The sequence below is a fragment of the Pleurodeles waltl genome, chromosome 4_2, assembly GCF_031143425.1.
Source record: "Pleurodeles waltl isolate 20211129_DDA chromosome 4_2, aPleWal1.hap1.20221129, whole genome shotgun sequence".
Taxonomy (NCBI): Eukaryota; Metazoa; Chordata; class Amphibia; order Caudata; family Salamandridae; genus Pleurodeles; species Pleurodeles waltl.
The window spans coordinates 957,107,574-957,127,909 of NC_090443.1; the positions used below are offsets into that span (position 1 = coordinate 957,107,574).

Here is a 20,336-nt window from a genome sequence, read left to right on the forward strand (position 1 = left end):
TGCGGGTGCAGGGTCTCTCCCAGGTGTCGGGACTTGGGACTCAAAGAGTCGCGGTCAGGGGAAGCCTCGGGATTCCCTCTGCAGGCGGCGCTGTGGGGGCTCAGGGGGGACAGGTTTTTGTACTCACAGTCTTAGAGTAGTCCTGGGGTCCCTCCTGAGGTGTTGGATCGCCACCAGCCGAGTCGGGGTCGCCGGGTGCAGTGTTGCAAGTCTCACGCTTCTTGCGGGGAGCTTGCAGGGTTCTTTAAAGCTGCTGGAAACAAAGTTGCAGCTTTTCTTGGAGCAGGTCCGCTGTCCTCGGGAGTTTCTTGTCTTTTCGAAGCAGGGGCAGTCCTCAGAGGATGTCGAGGTCGCTGGTCCCTTTGGAAGGCGTCGCTGGAGCAGGATCTTTGGAAGGCAGGAGACAGGCCGGTGAGTTTCTGGAGCCAAGGCAGTTGTCGTCTTCTGGTCTTCCTCTGCAGGGGTTTTCAGCTAGGCAGTCCTTCTTCTTGTAGTTGCAGGAATCTAATTTTCTAGGGTTCAGGGTAGCCCTTAAATACTAAATTTAAGGGCGTGTTTAGGTCTGGGGGGTTAGTAGCCAATGGCTACTAGCCCTGAGGGTGGGTACACCCTCTTTGTGCCTCCTCCCAAGGGGAGGGGGTCACAATCCTAACCCTATTGGGGGAATCCTCCATCTGCAAGATGGAGGATTTCTAAAAGTTAGAGTCACTTCAGCTCAGGACACCTTAGGGGCTGTCCTGACTGGCCAGTGACTCCTCCTTGTTGCTTTCTTTGTTCCCTCCAGCCTTGCCGCCAAAAGTGGGGGCCGTGGCCGGAGGGGGCGGGCAACTCCACTAAGCTGGAGTGCCCTGCTGGGCTGTGACAAAGGGGTGAGCCTTTGAGGCTCACCGCCAGGTGTTACAGCTCCTGCCTGGGGGAGGTGTTAGCATCTCCACCCAGTGCAGGCTTTGTTACTGGCCTCAGAGTGACAAAGGCACTCTCCCCATGGGGCCAGCAACATGTCTCTGGTGTGGCAGGCTGCCGGAACTAGTCAGCCTACACAGACAGTCGGTTAAGTTTCAGGGGGCACCTCTAAGGTGCCCTCTGTGGTGTATTTTACAATAAAATGTACACTGGCATCAGTGTGCATTTATTGTGCTGAGAAGTTTGATACCAAACTTCCCAGTTTTCAGTGTAGCCATTATGGTGCTGGGGAGTTCGTGTTTGACAGACTCCCAGACCATATACTCTTATGGCTACCCTGCACTTACAATGTCTAAGGTTTTGTTTAGACACTGTAGGGGTACCATGCTCATGCACTGGTACCCTCACCTATGGTATAGTGCACCCTGCCTTAGGGCTGTAAGGCCTGCTAGAGGGGTGTCTTACCTATACTGCATAGGCAGTGAGAGGCTGGCATGGCACCCTGAGGGGAGTGCCATGTCGACTTACTCGTTTTGTTCTCACTAGCACACACAGGCTTGTAAGCAGTGTGTCTGTGCTGAGTGAGGGGTCTCTAGGGTGGCATAATACATGCTGCAGCCCTTAGAGACCTTCCCTGGCATCAGGGCCCTTGGTACCAGAGGTACCAGTTACAAGGGACTTATCTGGATGCCAGGGTCTGCCAATTGTGGATACAAAAGTACAGGTTAGGGAAAGAACACTGGTGCTGGGGCCTGGTTAGCAGGCCTCAGCACACTTTCAATTGTAAACATAGCATCAGCAAAGGCAAAAAGTCAGGGGGCAACCATGCCAAGGAGGCATTTCCTTACACAACCCCCCCCCAAACGAAAGAGGATGAGACTAACCTTTCCCAAGAGAGTCTTCATTTTCTAAGTGGAAGAACCTGGAAAGGCCATCTGCATTGGCATGGGCAGTCCCAGGTCTGTGTTCCACTATAAAGTCCATTCCCTGTAGGGAGATGGACCACCTCAACAGTTTAGGATTTTCACCTTTCATTTGCATCAGCCATTTGAGAGGTCTGTGGTCAGTTTGAACTAGGAAGTGAGTCCCAAAGAGGTATGGTCTCAGCTTCTTCAGGGACCAAACCACAGCAAAGGCCTCCCTCTCAATGGCACTCCAACGCTGCTCCCTGGGGAGTAACCTCCTGCTAATGAAAGCAACAGGCTGGTCAAGGCCATCATCATTTGTTTGGGACAAAACTGCCCCTATCCCATGTTCAGAGGCATCAGTCTGCACAATGAACTGCTTAGAATAATCTGGAGCTTTTAGAACTGGTGCTGAGCACATTGCTTGTTTCAGGGTGTCAAAGGCCTGTTGGCATTCCACAGTCCAGTTCACTTTCTTGGGCATTTTCTTGGAGGTGAGTTCAGTGAGGGCTGTCACAATGGATCCATATCCCTTCACAAACCTCCTGTAATACCCATCAAGCCAAGGAATGCCCTGACTTGAGTCTGGGTTTTTGGAGCTACCCAGTCCAGAATAGTCTGGATCTTGGGTTGGAGTGGCTGAACTTGGCCTCCACCTACAAGGTGGCCCAAGTAAACCACAGTTCCCTGCCCTATCTGGCATTTGGATGCCTTGATAGAGAGGCCTGCAGATTGCAGAGCCTTCAAAACCTTCTTCAGGTGGACCAGGTGATCCTGCCAGGTGGAGCTGAAGACAGCAATATCATCAAGATAAGCTGTGCTAAAGGACTCCAAGCCAGCAAGGACTTGATTCACCAACCTTTGGAAGGTGGCAGGGGCATTCTTTAAACCAAAGGGCATAACAGTAAACTGATAATGCCCATCAGGTGTGGAGAATGCTGTCTTTTCTTTTGCTCCAGGTGCCATTTTTATTTGCCAGTACCCTGCTGTCAAGTCAAAGGTACTTAGGAATTTGGCAGCACCTAATTTATCAATGAGCTCATCAGCTCTTGGAATTGGATGGGCATCTGTCTTGGTGACAGAGTTGAGCCCTCTGTAGTCCACACAAAACCTCATTTCTTTCTTCCCATCTTTGGTGTGAGGTTTGGGGACTAAGACCACTGGGCTAGCCCAGGGGCTGTCAGAGCGCTCAATCACTCCCAATTCCAGCATCTTGTGGACTTCCACCTTGATGCTTTCCTTAACATGGTCAGACTGTCTGAAGATTTTGTTCTTGACAGGCATGCTGTCTCCTGTGTCCACATCATGGGTACACAGGTGTGTCTGACCAGGGGTTAAGGAGAAGAGTTCAGGAAACTGTTGTAGGACTCTCCTACAATCAGCTTGCTGTTGGCCAGAGAGGGTGTCTGAGTAGATCACTCCATCTACTGTGCCATCTTTTGGGTCTGATGACAGAAGATCAGGGAGAGGTTCACTCTCTGCCTCCTGATCCTCATCTGTTACCATCAACAGATTCACATCAGCCCTGTCATGGAAGAGCTTAAGGCGGTTCACATGGATCACCCTTTTGGGGCTCCTGCTTGTGCCCAGGTCCACCAGGTAGGTGACCTGACTCTTCCTTTCTAGCACTGGGTACGGGCCACTCCATTTGTCCTGGAGTGCCCTGGGAGCCACAGGCTCCAGAACCCAGACTTTCTGCCCTGGTTGGAACTCAACCAGTGCAGCCTTTTGGTCATACCAAAACTTCTGGAGTTGTTGGCTGGCCTCAAGGTTTTTGGTTGCCTTTTCCATGTACTCTGCCATTCTAGAGCGAAGGCCAAGCACATAGTCCACTATGTCCTGTTTAGGCTCATGGAGAGGTCTCTCCCAGCCTTCTTTAACAAGAGCAAGTGGTCCCCTTACAGGATGACCAAACAGAAGTTCAAAGGGTGAGAATCCTACTCCCTTCTGTGGCACCTCTCTGTAAGCGAAAAGCAGACATGGCAAGAGGACATCCCATCTCCTTTTGAGTTTTTCTGGGAGCCCCATGATCATGCCTTTTAATGTCTTGTTGAATCTCTCAACTAAGCCATTAGTTTGTGGATGGTAGGGTGTAGTGAATTTATAAGTCACTCCACACTCATTCCACATGTGCTTTAGGTATGCTGACATGAAGTTGGTACCTCTGTCAGACACCACCTCCTTAGGGAAACCCACTCTGGTAAAAATACCAATGAGGGCCTTGGCTACTGCAGGGGCAGTAGTCGACCTAAGGGGAATAGCTTCAGGATACCTGGTAGCATGATCCACTACTACCAGGATATACAGATTTCCTGAGGCTGTGGGAGGTTCTAGTGGACCAACTATGTCCACACCCACTCTTTCAAAGGGAACCCCCACCACTGGAAGTGGAATGAGGGGGGCCTTTGGATGCCCACCTGTCTTACCACTGGCTTGACAGGTGGGGCAGGAGAGGCAAAACTCCTTAACCATGTTGGACATATTGGGCCAGTAGAAGTGGTTGACTAACCTCTCCCACGTCTTGGTTTGTCCCAAATGTCCAGCAAGGGGAATGTCATGGGCCAATGTTAGGATGAACTCTCTGAACAGCTGAGGCACTACCACTCTCCTAGTGGCACCAGGTTTGGGGTCTCTGGCCTCAGTGTACAGGAGTCCATCTTCCCAATAGACCCTATGCGTTCCATTTTTCTTGCCTTTGGACTCTTCAGCAGCTTGCTGCCTAAGGCCTTCAAGAGAGGGACAGGTTTCTTGTCCCTTACACAGCTCCTCCCTTGAGGGTCCCCCTGGGCCTAAGAGCTCAACCTGATAAGGTTCAAGCTCCAAAGGCTCAGTTCCCTCAGAGGGCAGAACTTCTTCCTGAGAAGAGAGGTTCCCTTTCTTTTGCTGTGTTGCAGTTGGTTTCCCAACTGACTTTCCTTTCCTCTTGGTAGGCTGGGCCATTCTTCCAGACTCCAGCTCTACTTGTTCACCCTGTGCCTTGCATTGTGCTCTTGTTTTCACACACACCAGTTCAGGGATACCCAGCATTGCTGCATGGGTTTTTAGTTCTACCCCAGCCCATGCTGAGGACTCCAGGTCATTTCCAAGCAGACAGTCCACTGGGATATTTGAGGAGACCACCACCTGTTTCAGGCCCTTGACCCCTCCCCATTCTAAAGTAACCATTGCCATGGGATGTACTTTTCTCTGATTGTCAGCGTTGGTGACTGTGTAAGTATTTCCAGTCAGGTATTGGCCAGGGGAAACCAGTTTCTCTGTCACCATGGTGACACTGGCACCTGTATCCCTCAGGCCCTCTATTCTAGTCCCATTAATTAAGAGTTGCTGTCTGTATTTTTGCATGTTAGGCGGCCAGACAGCTAGTGTGGCTAAATCCACCCCACCCTCAGAAACTAGAGTAGCTTCAGTGTGGACCCTGATTTGCTCTGGGCACACTGTTGATCCCACTTGGAGACTAGCCATACCAGTGTTACCTGGATGGGAGTTTGGAGTGGAACCTTTCTTGGGACAGGCCTTGTCTCCAGTTTGGTGTCCATGCTGTTTACAGCTATGACACCAGGCCTTTTTGGGATCAAAGTTTTTACCCTTGTACCCATTGTTTTGTGAAGAGGCTCTGGGCCCACCCTCCTGTGCAGGTTTTTGGGGGCCTGTAGAAGACTCTTTACTATTTTTAGTTTTGGTTGTCTCATCACCCTTCCCCTGGGGAGTCTTTGTGACCCCTTTCTTTTGGTCACCCCCTGTTGAAGTCTTGGACACCCTTGTCTTGACCCAATGGTCCGCCTTCTTTCCCAATTCTTGGGGAGAAATTGGTCCTAGGTCTACCAGATGCTGATGCAGTTTATCATTGAAACAATTACTTAACAGGTGTTCTTTCACAAATAAATTGTACAGCCCATCATAATTACTTACACCACTGCCTTGAATCCAACCATCTAGTGTTTTCACTGAGTAGTCAACAAAGTCAACCCAGGTCTGGCTCGAGGATTTTTGAGCCCCCCTGAACCTAATCCTGTACTCCTCAGTGGAGAATCCAAAGCCCTCAATCAGGGTACCCTTCATGAGGTCATAAGATTCTGCATCTTTTCCAGAGAGTGTGAGGAGTCTATCCCTACACTTTCCAGTGAACATTTCCCAAAGGAGAGCACCCCAGTGAGATCTGTTAACTTTTCTGGTTACACAAGCCCTCTCAAAAGCTGTGAACCACTTGGTGATGTCATCACCATCTTCATATTTTGTCACAATCCCTTTGGGGATTTTTAACATGTCAGGAGAATCTCTGACCCTATTTATATTGCTGCCACCATTGATGGGTCCTAGGCCCATCTCTTGTCTTTCCCTTTCTATGGCTAGGAGCTGTCTCTCTAAAGCCAATCTTTTGGCCATCCTGGCTAACAGGAGGTCATCTTCACTGAGAGCATCCTCAGTGATTTCAGAAATGTGGGACCCTCCTGTGAGGGACTCACCATTTCTGACTAACACAGTTGGAGACAGGACTTGAGGGGTCCTGTTCTCCCTATTTAGGACTGGAGGAGGGACATTGGCCTCCAAGTCACTAATTTCTTCCTCTGTGATGTCATCATCAGAGGGGTTGGCTTTTTCAAACTCTGCCAACAGCTCCTGGAGCTGAATTTTGGTAGGTCTGGAGCCAATGGTTATTTTTTTGATATTACAGAGAGACCTTAGCTCCCTCATCTTAAGATGGAGGTAAGGTGTGGTGTCGAGTTCCACCACATTCATCTCTGTATCAGACATTATTTTGCTAAAAGTTGGAAGACTTTTTAAAGAATCTAAAACTGTTTCTAGAATCTAATTTCAAACTTTTAACAAACTTTTAAACTCTAAAAGACAATGCTAAACAGGGACTTAACACACAAGGCCCTAGCAGGACTTTTAAGAATTTAGAAAACTTTTCAAATTGCAAAAATGAATTTCTAATGACAATTTTGGAATTTGTCGTGTGATCAGGTATTGGCTGAGTAGTCCAGCAAATGCAAAGTCTTGTACCCCACCGCTGATCCACCAATGTAGGAAGTTGGCTCTGTATGTGCTATTTCAAAGTAAGGAATAGCATGCACAGAGTCCAAGGGTTCCCCTTAGAGGTAAGATAGTGGCAAAAAGAGATAATACTAATGCTCTATTTTGTGGTAGTGTGGTCAAGCAGTAGGCTTATCCAAGGAGTAGTGTTAAGCATTTGTTGTACATACACATAGACAATAAATGAGGTACACACACTCAGAGACAAATCCAGCCAATAGGTTTTTATATAGAAAAATATCTTTTCTTAGTTTATTTTAAGAACCACCGGTTCAAATTCTACATGTAATATCTCATTCGAAAGGTATTGCAGGTAAGTACTTTAGGAACTTCAAATCATCAAAATTGCATGTATACTTTTCAAGTTATTCACAAATAGCTGTTTTAAAAGTGGACACTTAGTGCAATTTTCACAGTTCCTAGGGGAGGTAAGTATTTGTTAGGTTAACCAGGTAAGTAAGACACTTACAGGGCTTAGTTCTTGGTCCAAGGTAGCCCACCGTTGGGGGTTCAGAGCAACCCCAAAGTCACCACACCAGCAGCTCAGGGCCGGTCAGGTGCAGAGTTCAAAGTGGTGCCCAAAACACATGGGCTAGAATGGAGAGAAGGGGGTGCCCCGGTTCCGGTCTGCTTGCAGGTAAGTACCCGCGTCTTCGGAGGGCAGACCAGGGGGGTTTTGTAGGGCACCGGGGGACACACAAGCCCACACAGGAATTTCACCCTCAGCAGCGCGGGGGCGGCCGGGTGCAGTGTAGAAACAAGCGTCGGGTTCGCAATGTTAGTCTATGAGAGATCTCGGGATCTCTTCAGCGCTGCAGGCAGGTAAGGGGGGGGTTCCTCGGGGAAACCTCCACTTGGTCAAGGGAGAGGGACTCCTGGGGGTCACTCCTCCAGTGAAAGTCCGGTCCTTCAGGTCCTGGGGGCTGCGGGTGCAGGGTCTCTCCCAGGTGTCGGGACTTGGGACTCAAAGAGTCGCGGTCAGGGGAAGCCTCGGGATTCCCTCTGCAGGCGGCGCTGTGGGGGCTCAGGGGGGACAGGTTTTTGTACTCACAGTCTTAGAGTAGTCCTGGGGTCCCTCCTGAGGTGTTGGATCGCCACCAGCCGAGTCGGGGTCGCCGGGTGCAGTGTTGCAAGTCTCACGCTTCTTGCGGGGAGCTTGCAGGGTTCTTTAAAGCTGCTGGAAACAAAGTTGCAGCTTTTCTTGGAGCAGGTCCGCTGTCCTCGGGAGTTTCTTGTCTTTTCGAAGCAGGGGCAGTCCTCAGAGGATGTCGAGGTCGCTGGTCCCTTTGGAAGGCGTCGCTGGAGCAGGATCTTTGGAAGGCAGGAGACAGGCCGGTGAGTTTCTGGAGCCAAGGCAGTTGTCGTCTTCTGGTCTTCCTCTGCAGGGGTTTTCAGCTAGGCAGTCCTTCTTCTTGTAGTTGCAGGAATCTAATTTTCTAGGGTTCAGGGTAGCCCTTAAATACTAAATTTAAGGGCGTGTTTAGGTCTGGGGGGTTAGTAGCCAATGGCTACTAGCCCTGAGGGTGGGTACACCCTCTTTGTGCCTCCTCCCAAGGGGAGGGGATCACAATCCTAACCCTATTGGGGGAATCCTCCATCTGCAAGATGGAGGATTTCTAAAAGTTAGAGTCACTTCAGCTCAGGACACCTTAGGGGCTGTCCTGACTGGCCAGTGACTCCTCCTTGTTGCTTTCTTTGTTCCCTCCAGCCTTGCCGCCAAAAGTGGGGGCCGTGGCCGGAGGGGGCGGGCAACTCCACTAAGCTGGAGTGCCCTGCTGGGCTGTGACAAAGGGGTGAGCCTTTGAGGCTCACCGCCAGGTGTTACAGCTCCTGCCTGGGGGAGGTGTTAGCATCTCCACCCAGTGCAGGCTTTGTTACTGGCCTCAGAGTGACAAAGGCACTCTCCCCATGGGGCCAGCAACATGTCTCTGGTGTGGCAGGCTGCCGGAACTAGTCAGCCTACACAGACAGTCGGTTAAGTTTCAGGGGGCACCTCTAAGGTGCCCTCTGTGGTGTATTTTACAATAAAATGTACACTGGCATCAGTGTGCATTTATTGTGCTGAGAAGTTTGATACCAAACTTCCCAGTTTTCAGTGTAGCCATTATGGTGCTGGGGAGTTCGTGTTTGACAGACTCCCAGACCATATACTCTTATGGCTACCCTGCACTTACAATGTCTAAGGTTTTGTTTAGACACTGTAGGGGTACCATGCTCATGCACTGGTACCCTCACCTATGGTATAGTGCACCCTGCCTTAGGGCTGTAAGGCCTGCTAGAGGGGTGTCTTACCTATACTGCATAGGCAGTGAGAGGCTGGCATGGCACCCTGAGGGGAGTGCCATGTCGACTTACTCGTTTTGTTCTCACTAGCACACACAAGCTGGCAAGCAGTGTGTCTGTGCTGAGTGAGAGGTCTCCAGGGTGGCATAAGACATGCTGCAGCCCTTAGAGACCTTCCTTGGCATCAGGGCCCTTGGTACTAGAAGTACCAGTTACAAGGGACTTATCTGGATGCCAGGGTCTGCCAATTGTGGATACAAAAGTACAGGTTAGGGAAAGAACACTGGTGCTGGGGCCTGGTTAGCAGGCCTCAGCACACTTTCAATTGTAAACATAGCATCAGCAAAGGCAAAAAGTCAGGGGGCAACCATGCCAAGGAGGCATTTCCTTACACCTACCCACCCTGTTCTGTCCCTGCACCACGCCACCTGTAAGGCAGCAACGAAAACGCAAATACTCAATGAAGGTAAAAAAACATAACAGCACAACAACATGGCAACTGACAAAAAAATCTATTAAAATACTTTAAAAATGCTTAGAAACAAGTTGATGTAAATTGTTAAGCGTTTTATTTTGTCAATTGAAAGCTATTCCCTGCCGCCTGGACTGGGCTTGGGGGTGAAAGAGCCTGCGCTCTAGTTCCAGCCAGAGATGGCGCAGACCGTGCTGCTGGTACCTGCTGCGCGGCTTCCTAGCGCTGTGACTAGGCTCAGCTACAGATGCTTACCAGAGGGGATCATCAGGGAGAGCGCGGTGGCCGACGCGGATTTGATGACCTTGTTCACGGGTCTGGAGGTGCGCTTCTCGACAGAATCACCCGAGAGCAGCCGATGCCGGGCCCTGCGCACGGCCAAGTCACTGATGGCTTTCGGGGTGGTGAACTCGGACCCCTCGTAGCTGTTACTGCGGATGCGTTGATCAGAGAAGCCTGGGCTGCTCCCAGCTGGAAATTTAAACACAACGCATTAAAGCCCATTGCTTTTTCACGGAAGATGACAGGATACCTGTTCACACAGTACTCTGTATTCAAACTTCAGTTCTTATATACTACAGGATCAACAGCATCATATTCTCTTCTCCCTACCAGTTTATTAAAGTACACTTTTATAAGAAATACCTTTGGACTGCAGGCAGACACCATCTCTTACTGAAACACCAATACTCTTATAAGAAAATAGTTATTAGTGGGTTATCCCTTGTGCACAAAATAATAAATATTTGACTAGCAAAGTTTCTAATGGATATTATACCATGTGTGCAAAATCGTCTTATTTTAAAGTTTGCTTAAAGACCTCTCCGGGATCCAGTTTGTTGCCAAGGAGAACCAGAGATGCACAGAGGAGAAATGAATGCCACCTGCATCGTTTGCCCCTAGTTTCTCATTTCATCATTAGAGATGCTTTTTCTTTTTTGACATGTACGTCGATTATCGTCCATGTCGCCTCCTGTCTCCGACTGTATCTTACAATGTCTAATTGTGTGCTTTATTCTTCTAGGTAAATCAGAAACTACATTATTTAATTTTGAATTCATATTTGCCTGATTTACATAACTATGTTTTTATTGTATTGTGCTTTACTGTGAAGGTTTCCCTGATTCCCTCCAGCAGGGCTATCGTGGCTCTGCTCTTTAACCTCGATATTTACCTTCCTCTTCCTTGCCGCCCTCCCCCCGCACAGCGCCACCTCTGCAAACTGCCTTTCTAGTTTGCCTTTTACTTCACATGTCACACCTACTTTTAGAAAGATCAAGAGAAGGCAGGTAAAAATGTGACTGATCGGTTTTAATTTGCATTGTTTTCTAAAGAACACTTGTGCTCGGCCTAACTACCAAAAAGTAAGCTATATGAGCAACTTTGAGAAGTCACTAGTCTAATCAGGTGAGACTGATCTAAAGCAGGTTATGGTGTTGGATATTTTTTGAATGTGGGAAATAATTCGGCTTTCCCTGCGCTCATTAAATATGAGTAAAACCCACACCAACCAAGACAATAAAAACCGCACACCTACTGCTTCCTACCCGACCAGGCAAGGCAAGTGAACATTTAAAGCTAAAAATTGATGAAAGAACAATTTCAGAAATATATGGGAGGTAGGCCAACTTATGTAGGCTATCCCAGGATATTAGAACACAAAAGAGAGTGGTGGGAGTCATACCGCCCCACACATACTCCCAAAACAAATTAACACATCCATATACCACTGGAAGTGTGGGGTGGTCAGAGATGAGGGTGAAACTGGATTAGTGCACCCTCAGCTAATAGTACCGATTAGGTGTAGGTTAGTTCTATGGGGAGGTGTGTGTAGAGTGTCTCTATGAAGATGGCTGTGTCTTACAAGAGGGAGTTCCTTTTACGGACTAGGTGGTCTCACACACATAATTGTGTCATGCTTCATCATTTGACCACCTAGCCCCACCCAGGTAAGATAGTACTACCTGGGCGGACTCAACCTCGTTGTTAAAGAAACGACAGTGGGAGTGCTGAAATAAATCTTACTGGATAATTATCAGGGATCCAGATGAGGTAAGAATAAAATTACTGTGCTGAAATGGTCAGAGGCATTCGTCAGGGTCTAGGATCCCCTAAACGTAGCTGCTATTAGGCGTGCTCGCTGAGTGAAATGAAAAAAGGTAAAAGGCCTACCTGAACAGATTGTTCATACTAGGGTAGGTCCCAGGAAAAGGCACTCTGGGCACCGGCATGTAGGTACACCCACCGGTATTTCCCTTTGGAGTGAGTGTGACTACAAGGGATACCTCCCCCGGCATTACCCAGACCAGAGACTAGTCACCTGACCTTGCAGCACATAGCGAGGGCAGAAACATGTTGGTCCCTGTTTTTAAGACTCTATGAGACATTAGCACTCAACTGAGTCCCAATCCCATTTTAGCCTTACCTGCATGCACCTTTATTAAAGTACCTAACCAATCGAGATAGGTGACATGAATGGTAATTTTATTCTTACCTGGGTGTCACACACCGCCCCACAGAACTAACCTATGCCTAATCGGTACTATTAGCTGAGGTTGCACTAATCCAGTTTCACCCTCATCTCTGACCACCCCACACTTCCAGTGGTATATGGCTATCCCAGGATAACCATTGAAATGTACATATCACAAGGGATAAACCCTGAAGATTACAGAAAAAGGGAGGCTGAGGAGAGAAATAGAGGGCGGGTGTGCAGACAAAACGCGATTCATGTTCTACACTATACAAAAACTGCATCACGGCAAACACCAGAGAAAAGCAGGGGCATACAATGAAGTACGTATCACTCACATGAATATGCATTACAAGTGCAGCTTTTCAATACAAAAGATCAATATTGGGAATAATTAAAGCAAACGGGAGGTACATAAGAAGTAAGGCAATTCATTTTTTTAATCTATAGAAAGGACTGTGAATCCAGAAAGCAGGTCTTCTCAAGTGAACTATCCAGATTGCAGACAATTTGACCATAAACCTAAGTGTAGCTCTACGTTCTACTACACCTGTCAGAGTTGAGCTGCTGAGGTTACTAGCCCCTGATGATGGGGAAGATGTCACCGTCTCTTCATCCAGCTTGAGTTGCCTCTCCAAGGGCTGCTCCGGGATGGACACAGGCACTCCTTCCCGTGACGTCACAGCAGAGAGGAGCCCCCCCTCATGCTGCTGCTGCAGAGGCTTCTTCAGGGCACCGCCCTCCTCCTCGGCAGAGATAGCAAACCGAGGCATATCCACTAGCGCTGAGCAGCGGCGCCGGACCGTGAGTGGCGGGCTGGAGTCACTCTCGGTGTGCGAGGACTCTGAGACGGACAGACGCTTACGAAGGCTGGAATCAAACAAGGGACCACTATCAGACACAGCAATGAATTACACCTTTTCCACCACCAATGGTTCTTGCATGCATGCTAAGCAAATTCAATGATAAATCACCAAAAAGCCAAAACCAAGAAAATCACTTCAAAATGTTTTAGCTTTAAAAATAGTATTGAGCAGCCTGCAGGTTGGTGCGTCAATCAAACTGTTTAATGGTTTCATTTCAGGTGAGTCCCAGGAGCATGGCACATGTTACTATTTTCTTTAAGCTTTTATCCTAATTTCCTTTCCCTGATCCCATTTATAACATCCATTACCAACAAGTGCTCCCTCCAAGAGTGGGGGTTGAGCCTGCCCGGCTATGACTAGGTAGCCGGGCGAGGACTCAATGATAAAGAATGTCACACAGTTGTGTAGGTGAGAGTCCTTTTAGAAAAACAATGTTTTTCGCTGCCGGTGACAGGGAATAAGACTAGGTGTGTTATTGATAATTGATGGGTGCATCCCTCTCTATATATGTCGCTTAATATAAAGGGAAGATGGGATGCTGACCTACTTTTCTTTCTCCGTCCTTCCTATGTATATATAGTGATTTTCTAATTGTCCTCTATTGCAGGTCCCAGCACGTTACATGCTATGACCACTTCTTGACAGCTCACAATGACAATTAAATATGAGATATTCCTCAATTCTATCCTAAAAGATCTTGCCACCTTTACTCCCTCCAGCCTATTCCTGCTCAGGACCAAAAACTTCAAACTAAATATCTCTTGATGGACAACCCAGTCAAGTGGCTATAATCATATAAACTAGCATTAAGGGACCAGCAAAGCTGCCAGCTTATTGAAAATCATAAATTGAGCACCTCTCTTACGTCTTCATTCATCACAGTGCTAAGTGCTGCATTCTTTAACATGATAACCATACCTAGGTGGTCATCACACGACACAGGATCAAAACTAAGACATCCTTCCAACCACACACCCTACACCAAGGGTCTCCAACCTTTTCTTTACTAAGAGCTACTTATGTTCAATGAAAATCACCCAAGCTACTAATATTATTAGTATTGCTGTGTTATAACAGACACTGCATCAAACAAGATTACATTAGTGGCCACCCTTTGCAAGATTAACACCAGTGATCACCTCTGTAGATCAGGCAGGATAATCAGCAGTAACGTGAAAAAGGGTTTGTCAATTTGGAATGCCTTTAAGATGGGTAGTACCTAGCAGTCATAGCTGCAATGCCACTGGCACCACCGTAACAATATTAGCAATACAACTCCCAACTGATTTATCACTTAATTATCAGCTTTAAATACATTTTGGAAGTTAAACCATTTTTTCTCCAAACATCAGCTTAGTAGTTCCGAAGATGCACACATTTTCATTTCGAGAACACAATTTTCAATTTTTATATGAATATATTAATGCAGACAAGCAAAACCTTTTTGTTTTGTAGGCTGGGCTGCACACAGGAGAGTACCTTACAGATAGCTGGATAGCCACCAGTAGCTCACGAGCTACTCATTGGAGAAGCCTGCCTTACAGAGGGTAACATGCTATCCATGCAGGCAAGCGCTTCCGCACCGCACATAAGGGTAATATAAATAAATGTTGCAGTACAACACAATAGAATAGATAGCATTAATGTCAAGGGTGATCAATCAAAAAACTACCTTTCGTCCACTGAAGGCCACAATCACATGAGGGGAAGATTATTTTTTCAAGCACCTCAACATCTCCAATATGTCTCTGTCTAGGGATCAAACTGCTGAATGTGGACAACAGTTCTCTTTACGCCAAGCCTTTAAATGAGCGTCTTTGTTTTGCTTTTTTGCAGTCATTCTCGCCATCTTTGGTCAACTTACTTCCGCAATGCTTCATGGACTGGGCAAGGGCGGACCAAAGTACCTAATGCAAGAACTTGCGCTTCTACAACCAGACTTACCTTTAAGATGGACAACATAGAACTTGCTCGAAACACTTGGGCTTGGCTTTTCTAAATAGTGGAGTTACTGCTTACACAGCACTAGAACAACATTTCATGTTTTTTTTTTTTTATATATATATTTTTTTAGCTCTGTGTCAATACAGAAAAGTGCAAAATATGTAGAAATGAGGCGTTAAAGTACTGGTTGTGTTCTGTACGAACAGGATAAAAAGCGGCAACACATTTCTGCTTTATAGGTTTATAAGTAAAAAAGTTGATAGAGACTCCAGAAAGAGAAAGCAAGTTTTAAGGACTAGACACGACAGGCCCACATCCTAGGACAGCTGCTCTGACGGCACTTACAAAATCAATGGTTAAGCAACATTTGCTCCAACCTTCCCATCAAATTTCAGTAATATTAGTGCAAAAAGATAACAGACTTTGGTGGTATTTAACATGTCCAGTGCACAAAATTAATTTAACACATTTTAGAAAGAAAAAGGAGGGTAGGCTATTCCTCCTCAGCTACAAAAACCTGCACCCTTACTTGAGACAACTGCAAGTTTAAAAAGGTCTATTCCTGAACCAATATGACAACTATAATGAAATGGTTTCTTACCTGTAGGAGTAGTTTTACTCCTTGAAGAATTTCCTGGATTAATATGATGTGCACTATTCCGCCATCTAGTGGTTGGGACTGGAATTCTCCAATGTATTAGTAGTACGCCTTCTGATTTTTTTTTTTTTTTTGGGGGGTGGGGGGGGGGGGGGGTGGTAGGAGTGGGGAGGGCCATGGAGACTGTCCCACCACGGTGCCTAATCCAGCCTCTCCTGGTGTCATATGCCCTTCCTGGAAGCATCCAAGAGTGGTCCTCATTTTAAGATTATTATTATTATTATTACTTTTTTGCTTCTGGGGAGGTGTGTGGGTCGCATGTGAATGCAGAAAATTCTTCAAGCTGCAAAACTACTCCTACAAGTAAGAAACCATTTTGTTTTGCAGCATGAATATTTTCTGGATTCACATTCTGTGCATTGATTTTGCATTATTTTTAGGGTCGAGCCTGCGCCGCATGCGCTTGCGCATGCGTTTCGCTTGCAAGACGCCTTAGTAGTTAGAAAAGGGCTCGGAGCCCCGTCCAAGTCACGTCAGTGTCTTTCATTGGTTCGTGGGCTTGCCTTTTAAAATCTGCTTTCTTTTATTAGTGGAAGGCATGCATACATCATGCCTTTTCCGGTGGTTAGCCCTCCTCGAGCGAAGCGACCAAGTACTGAAAACATGCGAGGCTCGCTGTTTTCCGTCCGGTTTGTGGACTACTTTTTATCTTTTTTCGCAGCGCGATCTCGCTTGGCAGAAGTCGAGCGCTTTGCATGACATCAACCCGGTTACATAGTTAATTGCACTTTTGCCGGTCACGTAGATAATTGCACATTTGCGAAAGGTTTCATTACGAGTGAACTGTAGCAGCGCGATCGCGCTCTTTTTTTTCAATTTAATGTGGCAAGAAAAGCCCGGTTGAGAGTTTACTTGCTAATAGCTCTAACTCTGAGAAATGAGAGACCCGTTGCATTGCAAGTGCTTGTTTATCCTTGTGGGGGTTGGGCTGAAGATGAGTTTGAGTTTGTAAATAAATGTTTTAATACGTTTTGTCCACTTGAGATTCCTTCATCATTTGCACGACTATGCAATAATGCTTTGTGAAAGTGTGCATTGATGACACAGTAGCCTAGCTGCCATGCAAATATCCTGCAATGGCATATTTGCTAGAAAAGCTATTGTTGTTCCTCTCTTGGAAAGCATGAGCAACACATCAGCCTCAAACAACTTGTCACCATACCCACCCACATCGCATGGCGCATGCTCAAACCCATTTTTACATCCAGAGACAGTCTAGTAAAGCCACGTCTTGCAGCTCACCTAGACTGACCACTACAGCATCCTTTTCACCATCCCAGGATCTACAAACACTGGCACCATGCCCCTCCCCAAGCTCCAGGGACAGAAACTGGAAAAAGAGATCAGAAGACCAGTAGAACTGCACTTTCAACTCCCACCTGCCAAACATAACAACAGACCCAGAACAGGCTGAAAAAACTCCCAGTGGATTACGGAATATGCAGAGACAATCGCCCTCTGCCAAGCAAGCCAAACCCAAAGTACCTGCCAGAAAAGCCAGCTGGTTCACAGCGGAGCCGAAATTCAACAAAAGCAACTGCCGGCAACTAGAAAGAAAGTGGCATATGAGCAAAAAGACACACCACCTTCAAGACAGCACTCAATCAGTACCATGTCTCCTGAAAGAAACAAAGAAAAAAAACATCTAAGCAGACCGTATAGAAGCCTGCAACAACCGCAGCAAGGAAGTTTTTGCCATAGTGAAGGAATTCTCCAACCCCGCAGCCACCGGGAAAGACATCACTCCCTCCGAAGAACGGTGTGACACCCTGGTGAACTTCTTCCATGACAAGATCTCAGCCATCTATGAGAATTTCAAATCCTCGAATGCCAACAGCGTCAGCCTGCTCACATCCACAAACACAAACCTGAACACCTGATCACTTGTTGGGACCCTCTCACAACTAAAGCCGCAGTCTCCATCATGAACTCTGTACAGTCGGAAGCACCCATGGACTCATGTCCCCACCATATCTTCAACCTCGGAAGCAAGACAATTGGCGATGAGCTGAAAAACCTCCTGAACGCCTACATCACTACGGCCTCCTTCCCTGAGGACAGGAAACACACTGAAGTGAGGTCTCTCCTGAAGAAACTATCCCCTGACCCCCAGCAGAACTGAAGAAGTACCGGCCCATTTCCCTGCTCCCCTTTCCGGTGAAGGTTCTTGAAAAGACAATCAACCAGATACTCACCAAACACCCAGAGCACTACAAACTCCTGGACCCCACTCAATCCTGATTCCGAGCTAACCACAGCACCGAGGCAGCCCAGATAGCAGCCACCAACAACATTAGGGCCCTCCTGAACTGCAGTGAAACAGCACCCCTCATCCTCCTGGACCTGTCAGCAGCCTTCAACATTGTCTGCCACCACATCTGGATCAACAGACCCCACCAAATCGGAATCTAGGGAGATGCCTTAAAATGGACCGCATTATACCTCACAAGAAGAACCCAGAGAATCCATCTGTCCCCGTTCACCTCAGAACCCAAGAAGAGTATATGTGGCGTCCCACAAGGATCGCCCCTCAGCCCCATGCTCTTCAACATGAACATGACCCGCCCTGGCCAATACTGTCAAATCGCACAGACTCAACATCATCTAATACGCCAATGACACCCAGCTCATCCTATCACGGCCAGAAGACCCTTCCACCACCAGAGCCAACTTCCACAGATGAATGATGAATGTCGCCAACTGGATGAAGGACAACTGCCTCAAGCTCCTAACAGAAAATACAGAAATCCTTATCTTTGGAACAACACCTCGCCATGGAATAAGGCTTGGTGGCCTGCTGAACTCTTCCCATCCCCTACCCAACATACCACACCCGCAACCTCGGCATCATCTTGGGCAGCAAGTTATCTATGCAGAAACAGGTAAACACAGTCACATCTGCCTGCTTCCACACCCGACGCATGCTTCATAAGATTGGAAAAAGTAGGTGGTGTGTGTGAGAGGGGGTGGTGATGTAGTGAGACACTTTCTGGAGGGGGCAGACACTCCTCTTTATGGCTATGCTCTTCCTCTTGCATGTTCCTGAAAGCGATGGCGTAGTGGTGTTTGGTACTGCCATTGTTGTGTTGGTGTTTGGCTTGTGCCTTGAAACCCTTGGTGTAAGGTTGTATTTGAAAAACATCTTCCGTTTTCCGACAGGTGTTGATCCTCTCTGTATGTGTCCCTAAATTGCAGGCCTTGCATAGACTGTGCAGTGCCATTATCCTTCTTAGGTTGCTGAAGAGTTTCATACACAGTACTACCTAACAGCTGTCACCCATTGAAAGGCATGTCATTCTCCTGTACCTATGGCTTGAAAACTGACACCCTTAGCCAGGCATGTCGTCTCAGGGTAGTTCCCGCCACCATTTGTCTACTTGCTGTCTGCTGCTGTAGTGAAATATGTGTTTTTGACCACTGACTTTGTGTTGCAGTACTTGGCACCTGGATTAGTTGTTCAGTGTTCACCAATTGCAGACTACATTTTGTATTCAGTTTAGCTGCCTATTGACTTTATCGTAGAGTTAGACATGCAGTTGAGACCTTGTTAAATCCGTCTGTGTTTTTCCACATTGTAAGCTGTGCTTGTTTTCGTATTCTCTCTCGCCGAAGAGCTAGGACATATCACCGAACAGTTAGTCATCCAGCACGATAAGAATGTATCAGACTTCTGTTTTTTTTTGTGCAAGCAGGGAACGGTTTGGCCTTGGGAGAAATGCCTTGGGATGTGGGCCAATTCTTAAAGTGTTCCTTTCAACTCTGACCTACATTAGTCAGCATGTTTAAATATTTCTTTTTTAAGGGAGGTTTTTTTTTTCTAGAAAGCACTCTCCGGTTCTTTGAGATATAAAAAGGTAGCCCTGCTCAGTAGAGGTGGAATTTCCAAAACCTCAGTCAGGATTAGATGTCAAATGCCTGACACATCGGTCTTGTGAGGGTGGAGATCCCTTTCTCGCAGTTGTACGGGGTCATCTCCTTGCTGGAATGAGAAAGATGAAGAGCTTGGCAGGCCCTATGGTGTTGAATGTTTACTTTATTCTATGCTTTGCATAATTATAACTACATATATTTGCTGTTTACAATGCAGTTGAGAATCACTTTGTGTATATTTTCATTTCATTGCTGTGACTATTTTTGAAAGTGTGCTTTCGACCTACTGATCATCTTTTTTAGGAACCTCGTGGTGAAATAATAATAAATGTCTTCTTTGAACTGAGGAGTGCATTCCAGAGATATTTGTCAGCTCGGTCATTAGTGAAAGCAAAACAGTAGTTGCAATGCTTTTCCCCTCTTCTACCAGAGATTCTGCCCTTTTGTGGTAATGTTTCATCAGGTGCTTCATCGGCTCTGCCATCTCGTCCCAGTGCTGTACGCATTTCTGTTGAGCAGAGCATCAGAGTTGGCTATTCACTTTTGAGTTAATCCTCCCCCTTCAAAATTTCTCCCCACCATGCCCATCTTTTTTATTTCTTTATCTGGTGCTGGTCCGGATGTTGTTGGTATATTATATTAGCCTTCTTTCTGGCTGTAGAGGCAATGATGGAGTGTACTAGTAGGTGTCAATACCCTCCTCTGGTCAATCATTGTCGACATCCTGCCACTGATGGCTCATCGAATCAAGCGCTTGTTGATGTCATCCGGTGTGGCTCTAGGTAACACATTTAAACTCTAGTAGATTTTCGAGGACAATAAATTGTATACCATGTAGCTTGCAAAGCCAAATACCTGTTACCTAAAGTGTTTTGAACTGTTAACAACTGCCATATGAAGCACTATTTATGAGCCATCTTGCCAGTAT

The 20,336-nt window shown here is 46.9% G+C and overlaps 1 protein-coding gene across 6 annotated transcripts in view; it reads right to left on the reverse strand.

The window, feature by feature from the left end:
• Nucleotides 1-20,336, reverse strand: part of MAST2 (microtubule associated serine/threonine kinase 2) — a 1,054,635-nt gene that overhangs the window by 59,901 nt on the left and 974,398 nt on the right. For all 6 annotated transcript variants that reach the window (XM_069232766.1, XM_069232767.1, XM_069232770.1 and 3 more), the window contains 2 exons: nt 12,621-12,940; nt 9,853-10,068 (listed from right to left, as the gene is read on the reverse strand). In XM_069232766.1, the coding sequence (XP_069088867.1) occupies nt 9,853-10,068; nt 12,621-12,940 (536 nt within the window). The remainder of the gene's footprint in view (nt 1-9,852; nt 10,069-12,620; nt 12,941-20,336) is intronic.